Source organism: Phalacrocorax aristotelis, chromosome 5 (assembly GCF_949628215.1).
Source record: "Phalacrocorax aristotelis chromosome 5, bGulAri2.1, whole genome shotgun sequence".
NCBI lineage: Eukaryota > Metazoa > Chordata > Aves > Suliformes > Phalacrocoracidae > Phalacrocorax > Phalacrocorax aristotelis.
Genome location: NC_134280.1, coordinates 70393840 through 70410766, shown reverse-complemented (window position 1 = coordinate 70410766; position 16927 = coordinate 70393840). Strand labels below are relative to the sequence as shown.

Genomic DNA, 16927 nt, shown 5'->3' with positions numbered 1-16927 from the left:
GCTGGGAAGCAGCAGTCTTCCTCTGAAAAGGGGAGGGTCAAGCAGTGGGAGATGAATCAGGGGAGAAGCCCCACTGGAGGTATTAACAGCAAAACTTCTAATGGCCATGAACAAAGCCATGCAGACTGTAACAGCATCAGCCACAGACGGTCTTGTGAATACTTCTCTTGTTTACTCTCTCTGCTCCTGTGTTCACACAAGTGAACCTTATTCATGAGGGAAATCCTGTGACAACTGATGGTTTTAAGACATATTTGTAAAAAAGACCAGGTTTATACAGCATTGGACTGGAATTACATGAATTGGAGGAATTCAAGAATGGACCTGAGTACAGCAGGGAGCTGTGCAGGTTAGGAAAGTCTTAACCTGGCTTTGGATTTTGGGAGCAGGACGCTCTTTTCAGCTTCACAGAGCTGCCCTAAATGTCAGCTGTGAGCCACTACCTCAGAGAGGGACTGAGGTGAAGACGGTCCCCTCCCTTTGTGCTGGCAGGGAGAAGCTTGTCACAAGTAGAGAATACAAAATCTCCCTTCTCCACAATTTCCTGCCCTCGGCCAGGGAGGAAACCAGAAGGCAAGGAAAATCAGAGTACAATGAGTTATTTGATAATCTGAGCAAAGACCTCCTTTTTGTTTCTAGATCTGACTATTGCTCTCTCCAACCCCATTAAGTTCTTCAGTCTGCAGGACAAGAGGTCTGTTAAGCTAACAGATGGCACGGTGGAGGTAGGTTTTCCCAACTTCTCTTACTGTCTCTAAAAGATGTTGTGTGGATTCAGCCTGAAATAATAGTGCTTTGATTTACTTCTGATCTTTGTTTTAGAGGCTTGGCACACAGAGGAACTTGTCGTCTGCTGAAACTAACGGGATACCAGACTCATCTGGGAAGTTCAGCACTCCTTTTTCTAACGGGCCTGCAGGTAAAGCTGTGGATGTGGGGTGAGCTAAAAGTAGAAGGGAAAGCCTGTACACTCAAAAGGTTGGAAAGAGACAGTGCTAGATGGTGAAGATCCTTGATAATGGGGTCAGAACCTCTCAGGCCAAGTCACCAACTTAAATTCTGGTGCTTGTCATTAACGGCAAAAGTTGTAGGTATCCCCTGGCTCTAGGGCTGGAGCGAGTGCGACGTGCATACTGCTTTTACACCACAACAGAAAAGTAATCTCAGGTACCTACTGAGAATTCCAGAAAACAAGCTGAAGGCCCAACTGGCATGAACATTGTCTTTTCCCCCTAGGGCAGGGCTGACGTGTCGGGGTAGTAGTGCTGTTTCCTGTGCTATCTTGCACGCAGGCTGAGGACTCTGGCAGAGGACCTCAGTTTCCAGGTTCAGCACAGAATTCCCTGGGAGAGAATGACATTAAGAGGGAACCACTGTCCAAGGAAGAAGTAGCCTGTGGAGAGATGTAGCCATCCGTCTTAGGTGTGAAATTGGAGGTTGGACACTGGTTTTGAGCAAAGACGTGATAATTCTGGATATTTCTGAGACAAAGGGTTTAAGGTCTGGCTTGGGTTTATCCCATAATACTTCACTGCTCTTCACCTCTTTGTTGTTCTTTTCAGGGATCTCTTTCTTTAGATTACTGTTGATTTCTCTTTTATCTTGTGAAACTGCACTTGCGCCAGAGTCCGGTTGTGCAGTACTACAGAGCTTTAAAGATCATTAATTTATTCATCAGCTCAGCTGAACACCAAACTCTTTACAAGATCCATTACAAGTTCAGAGTGAACAGATCCTGCATCTGGCATTCTGCAGGAGTGGGAATGGAGCACGGTCCTATGTTTGGACTGCTAGATTAAACGGGGACTCATTAATATAACGGGCAGAAATTACCTAATTGTGACCAATCAGATGAGTTGGAAAAAAGTTCTGGATTTGCTTGAATAGAAATCAAAACACAAAGTCAGCATTTCTTACTAGGTTTAAAGAAGCTCTAGAAGAGAAAGATCTTCCTGACAGTATGTTTGTTCCTTTCATACTGGCATCTGTTGGCCATTCTCAAATTTCAGACCAGAACATCCTTCTCACCTGATCAAAACAAGTTTACATGTGCGAAATCATCGCTAGCAATGCTGAGCTAATATAAAGCAAACGCCTGGCGCGGCAGGGAATCCTGTTGCCTTTCTGCTGTGTTTATTAACAAGGTTCCCAAGCACTTAAGCATCTCAGCAGATTAATTAATTCCTTTGTATTCACACCAACATCCTTCAGGTGGCCCGTGTTCTTGGTGAGCTCTCCACTGCCCGTTTTCAACCCAAAGATCCAGAAGAGAACATAAACAGGAACCTCTTTTGTGCTTTCAGGAGCAGCGGCGTTCGCCAAGGACGAAAGCGTGATAGAAGCGATGCAGATTGCAGGTAACTCCTCTTGTGCTGATCACGTGGCCCGAGGCCCTGTCAGCCACCTTACGTTCCTTCTCTGCCCGATTTCTGACTGGGATAGAGATGGGGCCTGTTTTGCAAATTCAAAAAGGCCTGACCCAACCCTGCCTGTTGTAGCCAGCACTAAAGACAAACCACATGAGTCTTTGGGCTCAGGACCTGGTTTCCCTGCCTGTGGCACAGCTGCTGTGGTGCGTGGCGAGCTCTGGGGCTGGGACTGAGCTCGCAGCAGGTTTCGAGGAGAAAAGAGGCTTGAAGTTGCCGTGGTCTGTGCCTTACACAAGGTGGGCAGCTGCCACCTGCACCGGCAGGTCAGAAGGGCTTTGGACTCCTCCAGCTTTAGCTCTCTGAGGCCACTGGCTGCGGCAACACCGCAGCAAGTCAACTTTATAGCAAGGTAGGAGGCTGGAGCTGTCACACGAGTTCTGCTCTGGCCAGATTCGATGGTTCCTTTACCCTGACTAAACCAGAGGTGATGTGGCCGCAGGGAGTCTTCAGCACACGTGCACCCTCTGTAATATTGTGTTGTTCACCTGCCTTTTCTGTGTCTTAATGCAGCGTGACACAAATCAATGCAAAACTCTAATAACCAGCGTGCCTAATCACTCCACAAAACTGAACTGAGGCACAAGAGAAACCTGTTGCACTCAGGATACGTTGCCAAATAAGTTTTGTTTTTAAGAGTTATTCCTGAAGAATAATGTTCCCCTGGACAGAGCTATGACTGCGTTAAATATGTACTCTGGGAAAAGGCAGGGGCATAGAGGGCTCTGGTTTGAGAGTCTCGACTCGTTGACTGAGACACTTGCATTTAAGCTGTACCTTTGAGTTTCCTCAGTACGAGCCTTTTAGAAGGAGTTGGCCCTGCACAGCACAGCACTGTGTTGCAGACACACCCAAAAGTTCTGTTAATTTTTACACATTCCAAGCTAAAATAAAAAAAGAAAAGAAGTTACTTCCCCTGAGAAGATAACTCCCTGCAGCCTTTCTGCCACAGATAACCGCATCTGACGGGCTTGCTATTGGCAGATAACAAGTTCTCCAACAGTTCACAGGCATCCTTCCCCTCTCATTTTCATCTGCCTCAAAAGCCCTTTCATTTATTTCTCACAACTAAGAAATGCCAGGCATTAACACTGGAAGGGCGGAATGCACCTGCCATTGTAACTCAGCTTTGCAAAAAAAATCAGCAATGAAATAACAAAGCTTTTCCCTTCTAACTAGAGCTGCCAACTAGCTTAACAATCGCGCTATCTTTGGGGTACTTGTGGAAAAGGGTGCAAGGCACAGGACAGGCTGGCGCGTCACCACCAGCATGTTCCTCTGGCCAAAATACCAAAAGGCAGCAAGTCTTCTCTCCATCCCCAACCACGCATCCACCAGATGGTGAACTGAGCGCGTGTAGTGCTGAAAAGAGGGAGGAAAAGCTGAACGAAGGCAGTGCTGAAAAACCCCGTCTGACCCCAAAAGACATCACAGCAGGCTGGGAAATGCTGGGTGAGAGAAAACAGCCTCTCTTTATTTTTTATTTTAGAGCCTCAGACAGCCAGCCTCGCAGAACTGCAGCAGATGAAGCTCTTCATGAAGCTGCTGAAGAAGCAGGAGAAGGAACTGAGGGAGCTGGAGCGGAAGGGAAGTAAACGGAGGGAGGAGCTGCTGCAGAAATATTCTGTGCTGTTTTCGGAGCCTGTCTGCTATGGAGGCAAGAAGAGGATGATAAACACTAGGAAAACCCAGAAGAAGAGGTAAATATGGCACAGGGTCTCCAGCAGGGCCTGGGCTGTGGGTCACCTCCCCAGACCAAAGGAGAGGGATGGATCCCTAAGAGAAACGTGGGCTCCCCTTCTCCGAAGGAAGCATGGAGTGGTGTGGGCATCCACGTCCCCCTGGGTTTACAGTGTGTCAGATGTCCCCGCTGACAGGTGGGCAGGAAGGTCGGGGTTGTATCGGCATCTCCAGAAGCAGCACAGCTGCTGTGTCTGTTCTGCAGGAGTTTGACAACAGGTGATGTTGGTACATGTGCAAATCCTGTAGAAGTGGCAGAAAGCATTGATAGCCGAGTTTTGGAACTGAGAGAGAGGCTGGAGATGGACCTCATCCAACTGGGGGAGGAACACCACGACGGGATTCGAAGAAAGAAAGAGCAGCATGCCACAGAGGTAAGGACTGCGAGTGTCAACAAAAAATGTAGCCTAGGAGACCCCCTGCAAGGACAGCCTGAAAAACCAAGTTCTTCACTAAGCTGTGAGCTTGGAAATGTGGCCACAGGCCAGAAAACATCGCTCAGAGCAATTGTCAGGGCCTTGCAAGATAATTGAGAATGTAGACAGTGATGTTTATTTGTTATAAGCTACAAAAATCCAGCAGAAGCATTTTTAAAGTTCTGCAATTTGAAAAACAGAAACAGAGCAGAACTGCCCTGGAGCACATCAGGCTCCATCTGCTTAAACTCTTCCGATAGCTTAGCTTGGGGTTAACGTGGCATTTCTTGGCTTCACACGCTGCCAGCTGCCAACTCTGTAGGAGCACGGGCGCACGAGGCTGCACCATGCTTCTAATGGCTCCCTGCTGGGCACCGTACCGCCAGCGCTGGGGTGACGCAGCTATGTGGAAGCCCTGCAGGTTCACCAGTGGCAGCCGTCGTTACAGACACGCCGTAGCGGCGACCACGCTCGCCCCTGTCGTTCAGCCAGGACAGGTGATGTGTGGGGACCGAGCAGCCACTGCCGCGTCTGTGCTGATAAAACGAAAGCCTTGTGATGGACAGCACTCCTGGGGCCACCCCTTAGCACTGACAGCAGGGCTGGATCTCATCCCTCTTGAGATCTGGAAAGCGTTTTGCTGTTTGACTTGGTAGACATCAAAGTAAGTGTCCATGTAAGGTGTCGCCAGTGAGTCCCACACGTGCCTCAGTGTCTCCCACACCCTCAGGCCCCACCATCTTAAGCAAACGCCAGCAAGAGACACAGTAATGCCTGGAGGCAAAGTGCGGTCCACAAGATGGTGGTGGTAAATATGGCATACGCCACCTGCTCTGGTGGAAGGGGGATGATTCCAGGATTTGGAGGCCTTTTCCTATAATTATTTTCCAAAGGAGTTTGCATCATGCCTTAAATCTTAGGTTTGCTGGTGCACTTAGGCTTGACAAGCACCTTGCAAGCTGTCTACAAGACTGGCTGGTCTAGCCTATACACAGCCCTGAGAGAAGGAAAAAAATCTGCTTCTTGAGAACTAGCCTGCCTGGAAATCATGCTTAGCACCAGAGAGAGAAGCCAAAGGAATAAAACATCCTTGTCTCACAGCTCTGTCAAAGACTGTGAGATTTAGTGGGCAAGGCTACAAAAAGGAAATAAAAACCTTGAGTATCACAGCCTGGCAGCCAGGGCTTTTCCTTCCAGGCTGTCTCTCAGCAGGCAGCCGTGCAGGCAGGTCTCACTGCACTGACACTTACTCTGCCAGCAGTTTCCACAGAACTTTGTTTCCACAAGACAGGCCTCTCCTCTTGCTCGCCTCCCTTGTTTGGAAGGTAAGCGCTACTGCTGTTTCCCAGCTACCCACAAGGGCAGTGAAGGTGGTGCTGCCTCCTGCACAGAGAGGTAGGAAGCTGTCCGTAAAGATGACCTAGAGGTGTGTGACGTGGCTCACAGAGTAGCCGTTGGAGCCTCGGTGGAGTCAGCCCACCAGCACGGTGCAAGCTGTGTGCAAATCTGAGCTCACCGTCGAGGTGCATGGGTTTCCACAAAGCCTCCCGGCTTAGCTGGCCCCTGGAATTCAGTGCAGGGAGGGATAAAGCTGGATCTGGTGGTAATTAGATACGGATGGCGTGCTGTGTCTCATCTCGGTTTGTTTGGTTTTCATCCCTTGAACAGCAAGTTACCAAGATAATAGAGCTAGCCAGAGAGAGGCAGACAGCCGAGCTGAAGGCACTGAAGGAGTCCTCAGAAAGGTAAGCTTAGTATTTGAATAACAAAGTAATAATGCATCGCTTTTACCTCGGGTAGCATTTTCTGCTGGAGCTCAAAGCATTGTACTACAGACAGTGGGTGAATGCAGACGCGTTTCTTGTGCTTTGGTGAGAAATGGGGGCACAGCAATGTGCCACGGGGTCTCACACAGGTACGCAGTGGCAGGGGTGGGAACACAGCTCTTGTCTTGTGATCTCCAAAACAGTTCGACTGACTAATTCAGAAAGATAGGGATTAAGGCTGCTGGTCACTGGATGTCGTCTCTGTCTGCCGCAGTCAGTACATCACGTAATCCCTTCCAGGGACTGATCGGCCCAGTTTTCTAAGCGAGTTGAGCATCTTGGCTCCAGTACTTAAATAAACTGGCAGTATCAATTCACCAATTTCTAGCCAGGCATTTATCCATTTGTTCCTGCAATAGCATTGTCCTGGAGCTAAAATCCTTGCTCATTCCTCCCTCCTGTTAAATCCTCTCGCAGCCTTTAGTTGCCAAGTCAGGCAAAACTTCCTCTTTTCCTGCCCTCCATCAAGACAGATTCTCCATTTCAGCTATTCAGCATATTCAGACAAGACTAAGAAAAACAGGTCGAGTAGGTAGGTGATGGTTTGCTAACAATATGATGCCGTTTAGTAGAGTCACATCTACAGCTGGCTGGGAGGAGCCCCAGAAAGATGTAAAGATCTTGAGCAACAGGCAATAAAATAGCTGTTCAATTCAGTATGAATAAATACCAAATAATGTGGATGGAAAAAAACCTACCTGTCGCTCAGCTGTCCACAGGGGTGAGCTATTATTGCTCAGGAAAGAGATCTTCAGCTGCTGTGGGTGCCCCTCTCCGACAGCTCATCATTCACAGCTCTGTGGTGGCCAACGTGGCAAACAGAATTTTTGGAATCGTGTGGGGAAAAAGGATTCAAAGTCAGCGTTATGCCACTAGGCCTATCGCCACAGGGCAGTCGCTTTCTCAGTATGCTGTCTTGAACAAGAAGCTCTGAAAGAGCGAGAGGGGGCGAGGATAGGCAGCAGTAAGGAGTAATTTCTGCACAAAAAGAAATGAAATAGGACTCAGCCTGGAGAGCAGATGATTGAGGGGGATGTGACAGAAGTGTGTAAAAGCATGAATGGTATGGAGAAGAAGAATAGGGAAGTGATTATTCACTGCTGCTCATAAGAGAAGAAACATGGGGCACCCAGCAAAGTTCTCAGGGAGTGCTTCTGTCACACGGCATGTAAACCGAGCTCTGCTCTCAGGGCAAGGAGCTGCGACGTCCAAAGGTAGAGCTAACTGCCAAGGTACGAGAGGCATTCGTGGGCCAGAGGGGCATAGAAGCTGGAGGGTAGGCTGGGACCTGGGAAGGTGGAGGAGGGGAGGATGACCCTACACTTGTCCTCTGCTATGCTTCCCTTCAGCATGCGCTCCTTTGCTGGGGGCGGCAGGACACCAGTCCGAGGGGCCACAGTCGATGGCCGTTCTTACGTCCCCCTTAGCAGCTGTCCTGTTGTCATCGGTCTGTACGTGGCGGGCCAGGATGAGGTTCTGGTGGGGTGTCGGCAGCCTCTTCTGCCCTGCTGCTAACACCGTCCTCCGTCGGTCTCTGGCCTGCAGTTAGCATTTCTGATGGCCACCTATGCCTCAGTCAGGGGCACAGATCTTGCGTTCTCTGGGGTTCTTTTCAGCTTTCCTACTGGTTGATCCAAATGCCTTTGAAGTGTTTATGGTTTCTGCTTTGCAAGTCGCATCCCATTGTTTATGTGCCTTTCTGCTTGCTTCAGGTTGTCTTTTTAGGTCTGCTATACAGATGTGTAGTTCCTTTCTTTTTTTTTCCCCTTTCCTTTTCCCCCTTTTTTTCTTAAATTTAGCAGCGTAAGTACTTTCAGCAAGTCTCCTGCTTCTTGAGAGGAACCCAATGTAGGTATACGATACAACCTATTTATATAACGTGTTTTCTCCTGTCCCTGTGTTATGACTCGCTTTAAAAAAGAAAGAAAAAGTTACAGGACTTAAAATATTCATAAGACTTCAGGCTTTCTGCGGCACAGTCACTCAAACTGTGCTTTTCGGGACAGTAGAGCACTCCGGAGAGCAAATGCAGAGGGCGTTTGCTTCAGCCTCTGGGGTTTGTAATCAGTCCTGTGTCTCACAGCACTCTCTTCTCTCCACAGCAATATTAAAGACATTAAGAAGAAGCTGGAGGCAAAGAGAGTGGACCGAATCCAAACCATGATTAGGAATACGAGTGACAAGGCTGCTCAGGAGAGGTACGGGGGGATGTTAGTGGGCCGGCCAGGGACCAGCGCTACTCTGTCATCAGCGCTACACGCTCTGTCATCAAGGGAAGCTTTCTAAAGCAGCCAAACAGGTGGTGGCAGAGCCGTAGGGTCAGGGAAGGTGTGCTGGCCTGCCCTCACTCCCAGCTTAGCATTTTTCCCTCCGTTGCGTTCCAGTACGGAAGCACGTACGCAGTGAAGCCAAACCTCTGCTCCCTAGCTGCAGCGATACCGTCACACCTGCAGCCGCTGCCGGTCTTTTGTGTAAGGCAGGCAGCAAGATCGGGTTCACTTACTGGACTCCTGAATAGCTCGAGAGGAGCAGTGCCTTAGAAATGCCCCCGGGCCTGCCGAGGGAGTGGGAGCTTATATGGGAATGTGGGAGGTGTCGTTGCAGCTGGAGAAATTGTACCTTGGAGACAAGCCTCCCACGCGCCTGTCCCTTTGGCTCTCTTACGTGACATGTAAGCTTCTTGCCCCTTGCAGTCACTTCAGCTGATGCCTAAGAGCACTTCCAGATACTTCCTGCCTACCCTCATGCCTTGGTGGGTAATTATCTCTCCCTAGAACCAAAGGCAGGTCCCCCCCAGCCTCTCTGGAATCTGTAATCAGTTTCAGCAGCCGTCTCAGTTAGGAGGTTGCGTTTAGGCGTAGAATGGCTGCAGCCTTCCTCCTCGTTTGTTGTTAGAAAAATAATGCCCTGGTACTGAGCCTCTCTGTTCAAGTACTGCACGCTATGAATCGGTTGTAACAGCTTCACGTGTTCAAGGGTACAGAAGAGGGTACGCTACCTCCTTTGCTTCCAGCCCCCAGCGACCTCCTTTTGCTTAAGCTGAAATACAAATAGCATTTTCCACTCAATTGTTTGGCTTATGTCTCATTCAAATTTGCTTGGTGTTTTGTTTGCCTTCCCTAAAATTACAGCAACCCCTCGATGTGGGTGGATGATACGAGAATGTAACACACCTGTCTTTCTGTGTGGGCACCAACAGCCCCGTCTTAATGTATGGCACTTGATCAGAACCGATAAACAGGTTTTATATAAAGATAACAGATGGGTTATAGCTTTTTATACATTTCCTTTCTTTAAAGGTTGAAGAAGGAAATTAATAACTCTCACATTCAGGAAGTGGTGCAAACAATCAAACTGGTAAGTTCTCTGCCCCAGCAGCTCTGTTTTCTGCAAAACGGGGGTCTCGTGTACATCATCAGCATGTCTCACAGACACAGTGCGGGTTCCCCGAGGCATTTAAAGCCCATCAAGTTGCTGCTGTGTCGAGGGCTCTGAGTGCGTAACTCAGATGGCCAAAGTGCAGCTGAAGACAGCTACTACCCTTCCGGAGCTACTGCAGGGCCGTAAGGGTCTAGTCAGTCCTCGCGCCCGGCAGAGAGGCCGTGCAAACAGCTGCCCAGGATATATTGCATTTCTAATTCAGGGATTTTTTTTTACGAAGCACAACTCAAGAGCAGTGTAACCCCACGTCTATTTAATAATGTACAAATTGTGGATGAGGGGGATGCAGTGGCATGTGCTCTATCACCCTGTGGCTGCTGCTATAAGCTTGGGATCGCTAAAGCATTTGCTTATAAAAACTTAAAACCCACTCGAATTTTTCTTTTATTTGTTCTTTTGAAAGGTGACGCAAAAGACAGCCAGGTATCAGCAGAAACTGGAGGAGAAGCAGGCAGATAATCTGAGAACAATCAAGGAGAAAGAAAGCCAGGTAAAGGCAGAGGTGAAGCTCAGGGTCAGTGCTGTTACTCAGTACAGTAAATCCAAAATACTGGAGGGGAATCAGTCGTCTTTGCACATTCTTTAATTAATGCTACGCTCGTTCTCCACACACACACTTCAGGCACCCACTCCGCAGTATGCTGAGAAAATGAATGACTTAGGTCTGCGTAGGATGCTGTAGAGCCACCTTCTAAGTCAGAGGTGCTGCACTCCTACACCCCCTGCGCCAGCACTAGCATGCATCTAACCATACAAAAACCCCCTAAATTTAAAGTGGGATGGAGAGGTGTCTTTAGGAGAGATGGGTCTCATCCTTTTGCTGCTCAAACTCTCAAAACATGCAAAACGCATTCCTCCTCTTTCAAGGTTAATGTGCAGTGAACATGCAGTCTCAGTTCATCGAACTGCAACTCACAGTCACGTAAACCAGCAATCCTCCCTGCTGTCATCTCGGGGGAGCCAGAGATTGCCTGGGGCTGCAGACAAGTCACTCAAGAGGGGTTGAGACCAAAATTGTGAAGTGCTAACATCTCATCACACCGGTCTCTCAGAGCAGGGGTTTATACCATTCGCAGCCTTATGTCTGTTTAGCCCCAGTGCTTGGAGACTGATTGGAGGTCTCTGTTTGCAGCTCCAGCAGGAGGCACTGGCGGAGTACGAGGAGAAGTTGAAAGCTCTGAATGTGGAGGTGCAAGAGATGGTGAAGAACTATGCAAAAGCAGGCTTTCCTGGAGAGCCAGAGACTCAGAAGGAAGCAGTGCAGAGCATTCCTGAGGAAGAACAAGGCTCTGCAGAACCACCAGAAGAAAAGATCCCAGTGGCAGAGGTGTCAAGGCTTACAATAGCTGTGGCTGAGCCCCCAGGAGCTGAAACAGATGCTGAGACTGAAGAAAGCGTATTTTGAGAGATGCTTCCCTTCCTTGCTGTTCCATTTCCAGAAGGTTTATGGACGTATATAGTGAAGTTGAAGACCAGCTTGACACAAACTTTCCACTCTGGGGCTCTCCTGAAATCCTTCAGGAATTTACTACTTCCTTATCCTGGATAGTGGAAGTAATCCAAAGAGATCACCCATCAGAGAGTGCCTCGCTCTCTTCGTCTTCCACAGCCTTAGCACTGAGGTATTTAAGCAGCACAAAAGGGCCTGTGGCTGAAGACAAGCTAGTTGTTGGCATTCACAGCAGCATCTACGTCAATATTTTAGTCTGGAGGCAGACTTTGGTTTTTAGAGTAACTTCCCTCATCATTCATCCCGTGCAGCTCTTCACATCGGCACCATCTCAGAGCTTGGCGCCTTTGAATGACCCTTAACTGGGAGATGCTCTCCAGTAGCCCATGTAATACACTCCAGCCGGCTGAGAGCCGGCCCAGAATAAAGCCCCCTGAGAGACATGTAAGGGTGGGTGGCACATGCTCAGCAACAACCATTGTCTTCTAAAGCGGCAGGTTGTCCTTCTGGCACCACTGCCTGCTCGTCCAGACACAGGCAAGGCCAGGCTGACAGACCCTCACACCCGTTTTTGCCAGCTTTCAGCACGTCAGCATCCGCACAACGTGCTGCTGCAGAAGCGACCGCTGGTTTGTGCATTACCAGCACCGGAGCTTTTCTTCTTTCTAGCCTCTCCCTGTTCCCAGGGGCTGATTCTCACTCCTGATGGGAACTTTGATTCTCACAGGCCTTCGGGCAAGTCTCAGCTCTGGCTCCGTACCTCCTGGAGACCCTGCCAGTCTTGAGCAGGCTCCTTGGGCAGTTGCAAGGCATAACTGTGAGGCATCCGAGTGCCTCATCACCTGTTCCGGCTACCACAAACACACTTGCAGGTCTCACCTACAGCAATTCCATATTTTTAGAGCTTCACTGAAACTTTTTCTCATGAAGCTAAATTAGTTCCACGGTATGGGCTTAGGATAACAACAGTTAACAAAATTGCTAAACTTTTTGAAAATCGTAACGTTGCTCAGATAAAGAGCAGCCAGTTACATGGCCCGTGAGATTCCCTTACGCAGAAAGCTGAGCACGGCTCATAAGAAATCACAGTGAATTATCCATTTAAGTAGCAGAAAGCACTTCTCTGGAGCTGCTTTTACATGCTGCCATCCCAGTTAGTGACAACAGAGGGCTCAGCACTGGTCTGCAGAATCTGTTCCTTGCTGCCAGGAGACCCACAGTCCTCACCTAGCCACATTCTTCTTCATTCATTCCTCTGAATGAAAACTGCCCGGCCATGTGGCCTCGACGGGCCAATGGTCCCCAGCCTCTTTTAGCCCCAGCGCACACGCGCTGCCGTCTGGCCTCCCTAACCCAAAACCTTCCAGCAGAGCACACTTGGAGCTCCAGGGTCCCAACACCTTGGGCATGTCTTGCGACAGAAGAAGGGTAGGTTCCTCTCAGCCATCCTTATACTTCCACTGTCCAGGGTGACAAAGCCTTCTTTTGTGAGTGCAGCCCTCGCGTCGGTGCCCCCTGCCTCCACGCGTACGTCCTCTCACCTGTTTTATCACCTTGCGCACTGCCTGGCTTGGGCCAGAAAGTGTGCGCTCATCCAGAAGGAAGGCATGGGAAGCATACAGTCCACTGCTTTTCCTAGCACCAGTTAAGACAGACTTTGCTTATGGAGCCTAAAAAAGCAGGAAAGAGCAGTAATTCAGTACCGAGCAGCCCCATCCTGGCCTTCCTCGTATCACAGCATGAAATAACCTTAGCCCAAGAATTGGGGTTTGGCCTGCCAAAACGTACTTGGCAGCAGGTCCCAGGGACCTTGCACCATCAGGCACTTGTGGGCACCAGATGTCCCAAGTGGGGGGGGGGTGGGCCTGACCTGACACCCCCAGCCCCCCAAAGAAAGGGTCCGGCCCACTCCAGCCGTACAGCTGTAAATGGCAAGACTTAAGTAAAAGAGGTGGGAGGAGACAGACTTAGGGAGACAAAGGGAACCAGGATCTGCAACTGTTCTGTTACAAGTGCTTATCCTAGCCCTAAGATACTGTAGATCAACTCTTCCAAATTGGTCAAGGAAACAACAAAAACCAAAAGAACAACAGAAACCACCCATAAACTGCTGAAGGGGCGGAGGGGTGTAACCCGCAAACCTCAGCCTGCGAGTGAGCAGAGCTGTGACTACTGCAAGTCCAAGCACCAGCAGCTGCAGGAACCATGTGGTGGTGAAACCCTCGGTGTATTTATTCGGCCATTCAAGCCCCCTTTTATTGCCATGGTCGAGTGTCCTTAAGCCCAGCCATAGACGAGCAGCAGGTGAGACCATGGTCTTAGAAAAAGGAGCTGCTTCCATCCTCTTGCTATTGCGCTCTTTGCCCTTATTTTGAGGCAATACTACATGAGCTGTGGGGCTGCCCAGAGCGACAGCCTCTCACCCCCTCCCCAAAACTGTGCGTGCCAGCTTGGCCCTCCCCAAAACTGTGTGCCATGCAGCAGCGTGACCACAGGCCCCGCTCACCCTGTCCTTCAGGTGTCTGTCGTTTCTGGAAGGTGAGCTCAGTGGTTGCTCTGTGAGACCAGTGACACCTGAAAACTGCATGGATACCTATATAATGAAGTGCTGCTAGTAAACAAACCACCCACCACCAAACCATAATGACCAGCTCAAGTAGGTGTGAGCGACAAGATGTTCCAAGCCTGGTCTGACAGCCAAGACAAGGCCATGCCTCCCCTGCGCTGTTACCATAATACTGGAATTATGTATTGTAAATGTCTGACTTATTTATTTTCTAAAGAAATAAACCATTGCATTTCTTAAAAAAAAAAATAATTGGCTCACTCTGGGTTTTCCTAGTTGCAGTTAGTGGCTGTGGGAGCAAGTCCCCAGTGTGCACACGTGTCAGAGGCATCAGGTGCCCAGCGGTTTCTGGCCTCAGTTCTCAAATCCAGCCTCGTCACTTACTCACTATGCCGTGAGGGGTTGGTGTGGCATGTTTTTTTAAAAACCTAAGCTCCTTCTCACACACAGTCTTGTCTGCACAGTTCATCCCATTCCTTATTGTACTTAACAACCAAATCTAGCAAAGCAAATTACTCACTGCCCAAACACCGCTCCCGAGCCCCCACCCTTGCCGCACGCTAACACGGCAGCCTCCTCCTCCTCCCAAGCGCAGGTCAGAAGCGCCCTTCAGCAGGTGTCGCAGCCCTTGTGGTGAGCTGACCTCTTGTTGGCTCAGTCCTAGTTCAGCCCAGCAAAGGGAAGCCCTGGAGCCAGAAAGGGCTCTCACGGTGACGCCAGGACAGCCACATCAAGCCTTACCCTGGGAGGTGGTTCTCCCACCCCACTCCCCACTCGTAGCACGACCCCCATGGCCGCTCGTGGGCTCTGACCGTGGCAGAAGTGGCTCCTGGGCCCAGCCGGGCTCCGTGTGGGGCCCTCGGCTGTGGGCAGCGACAGCCTCACACCGGCCGTGCAGTGCCAGGGTCCCACAGAAAAGGGGTCTGATCCCATCCGCACCCGTCCTGCCGGCTGGGCTCCTTCAGCGCTCTGGCATGGATAGACCGCATTAATGGCCGTTCCTTCTGCTCAGAGCAGTTGCCTTCCTGGTCTAGGACTGAAACAATTCCAGGAAGTGGTAAAATATTATTCCAGTTTTAGCTCAATTTTGTTGGTTTATAGACCAGCCACCATCCCTGAAGGCTCTCTCACGCAGTGAAGTTCGAGGGCCTTCAAAAGAAAGACGGCAAGCCTCACCGCAAGGTAGGCGGGCAGCCAGGCAGCAGTTTAACAGTGTGGCCTCAAGCAGCTGGCAGTGCTGCAGTTCCAGACCGGAGCCCAGGTTCATTAGCCCCTGCGCTCTACACGGGGCTGGCAATGGAGACCAAGGATGGCAGCAGAAGTGGGATTAGACTCATAGAATCATTAAGGCTAGAAAAGACCTCTCGGATCATCAAGTCCAACCCCAGCCCAACACCCCCAGGCCTCCTAAACCATATACCCAAGTGCCACGTCTGCACGGTGTTTGAACCCCCCCAGGGACGGTGACTCCCCCACCTCTCTGGGCAGCCTGTGCCAGGGCCTGACCCCTCTGGCAGGGAAGGCATTTTCCCTCACACCCAACCTAAACCTCCCCTGACGCAGCTTGAGGCCGTTGCCTCTCGTCCTGTCACTGGTGACTTGGGAGCAGAGACCGACCCCCCCCCTCACTCCAGCCCCTCTCAGGCAGCTGCAGGGAGCCATAAGGTCTCCCCTCAGCACAAGGGGAGGAGCTGCTTTCTGGGTCGGAGCGCAGAGCAGAGCCACAGCGACCCTAATGGTGAGGAAAGACTGCAAATGGGGAAACACACCCAAAACCCACCCAGAAACACTGGCCCGAGCAGGGCTCCCCAGCCACTGCTAAGCACCAGCTATGGCCAGGCATTAGTAACAGCCAACAGCATTTCCCAGCCACCCTGCGGTGCCTGCAGCTCCTCCCCGAGAGCCAGCCGCATGTGGCTGCGACCAGGACAACAAGGAGCTGCCCTTAAGTACGTGCAAACTTCCCATCAGCGCAAACCCGCAACTCTCGCTGCTCTACAGCCTGAGACTGCTCATAGCACAAGCTGTTCAGCGCTGTTTCTATCCCTGTTTCTAGGGGCACAAGAGCTCTGCCGTGGCACGTGGTTCTCGGCACCAGCTGAACCCTTGGGTGTTCATCCCACCCTTCTGCTGCGCGCACACGCAACGCCCAGCAGAGCAAACGCAGCCCTCGCGCTGGCTAACAGGGGTTCAGCCACCCGCTCCAGGCTGGCCGTCCAAAGCCCCTCCAGACAAGTTTTTTAGAGGTTATTTTGAAGAGGTTCACACCCCCCCCCCCACCTCTCTAGGGAGGGAACTCGGCCCCCAGGGCAGGCCAAAAGGCGGACAAGGGGTGCCCCCCTCCATGCGTGTTGCCAAAGCACCAGGGGTTACTGTTTTCCTTCAAACCCTTACAGTGAATAAACCCGCATGAGAGACACATAAAGCCAGGGCAGAACAGCAGGGCCTGATTTCAGGGACGTTTTCTCTCCTTTCTCCCGACGTCACCTAAAAACAAACATGGTTCACAGGGACAGGGACAGCTCTGATGGCAGCTGCCAGAGGAGGGGAAGGATGCGCCTCTCTCCCCCCACACAGCACGTGACAGGACAAGGACTGAGGCACATCAGACGGGCTCAGGCTCGCTTCAGAGGCTGCCCTCCAGCACCGGCGGGAGCTGCAGCCCTTCTGACGAGAGATACCACCGCTACAGCCCCCGTCCCTCCAGCCTGCGCCACCTTACCCTGCGCCGCCTGTCAGAATTCCCCAACCGCTTCATTTTCCAGCCCAGACCCCTCTCATAACTGCATCGCGCAGTAACACCCTTCCGTGAGTGCTCTCATCCTGCCTGCGAGCGCTTTGAGGACAATACAGCAGGCTGAACCCAGCGCCCTCCTCTCCTGACCTTTTTAGCTCTCTCTGCCACCATCTCCAGGCAGAGCGTCAGTGCTCCAGCAGCCTTTGGGCAGCTTCAGTCAGTTGGCCAAAGCAAGGGCTGAACCAACGCCACAGTAAAATGCTCCTCATGAGGCTTTTTTAAAGGTGTGGACATTTCAAAAAGCAATCACAGCTCGGCTACGCTA

At 50.7% G+C, this 16927-nt stretch overlaps 1 protein-coding gene across 1 annotated transcript in view; it reads left to right on the top strand.

Moving 5' to 3' along the window:
• The window catches only part of PLCB2 (phospholipase C beta 2), a 47917-nt gene extending 33788 nt beyond the window's left edge, over positions 1-14129 (top strand). The window contains exons 23-32 of the mRNA XM_075095247.1: positions 640-725; positions 823-919; positions 2304-2357; positions 3916-4126; positions 4372-4540; positions 6251-6327; positions 8511-8606; positions 9708-9765; positions 10253-10339; positions 10982-14129. Of these exons, the coding sequence (XP_074951348.1) occupies positions 640-725; positions 823-919; positions 2304-2357; positions 3916-4126; positions 4372-4540; positions 6251-6327; positions 8511-8606; positions 9708-9765; positions 10253-10339; positions 10982-11254 (1208 nt within the window). The 3' untranslated portion in view covers positions 11255-14129. The remainder of the gene's footprint in view (positions 1-639; positions 726-822; positions 920-2303; positions 2358-3915; positions 4127-4371; positions 4541-6250; positions 6328-8510; positions 8607-9707; positions 9766-10252; positions 10340-10981) is intronic.
• The last annotated feature ends 2798 nt before the right edge of the window (positions 14130-16927 follow it).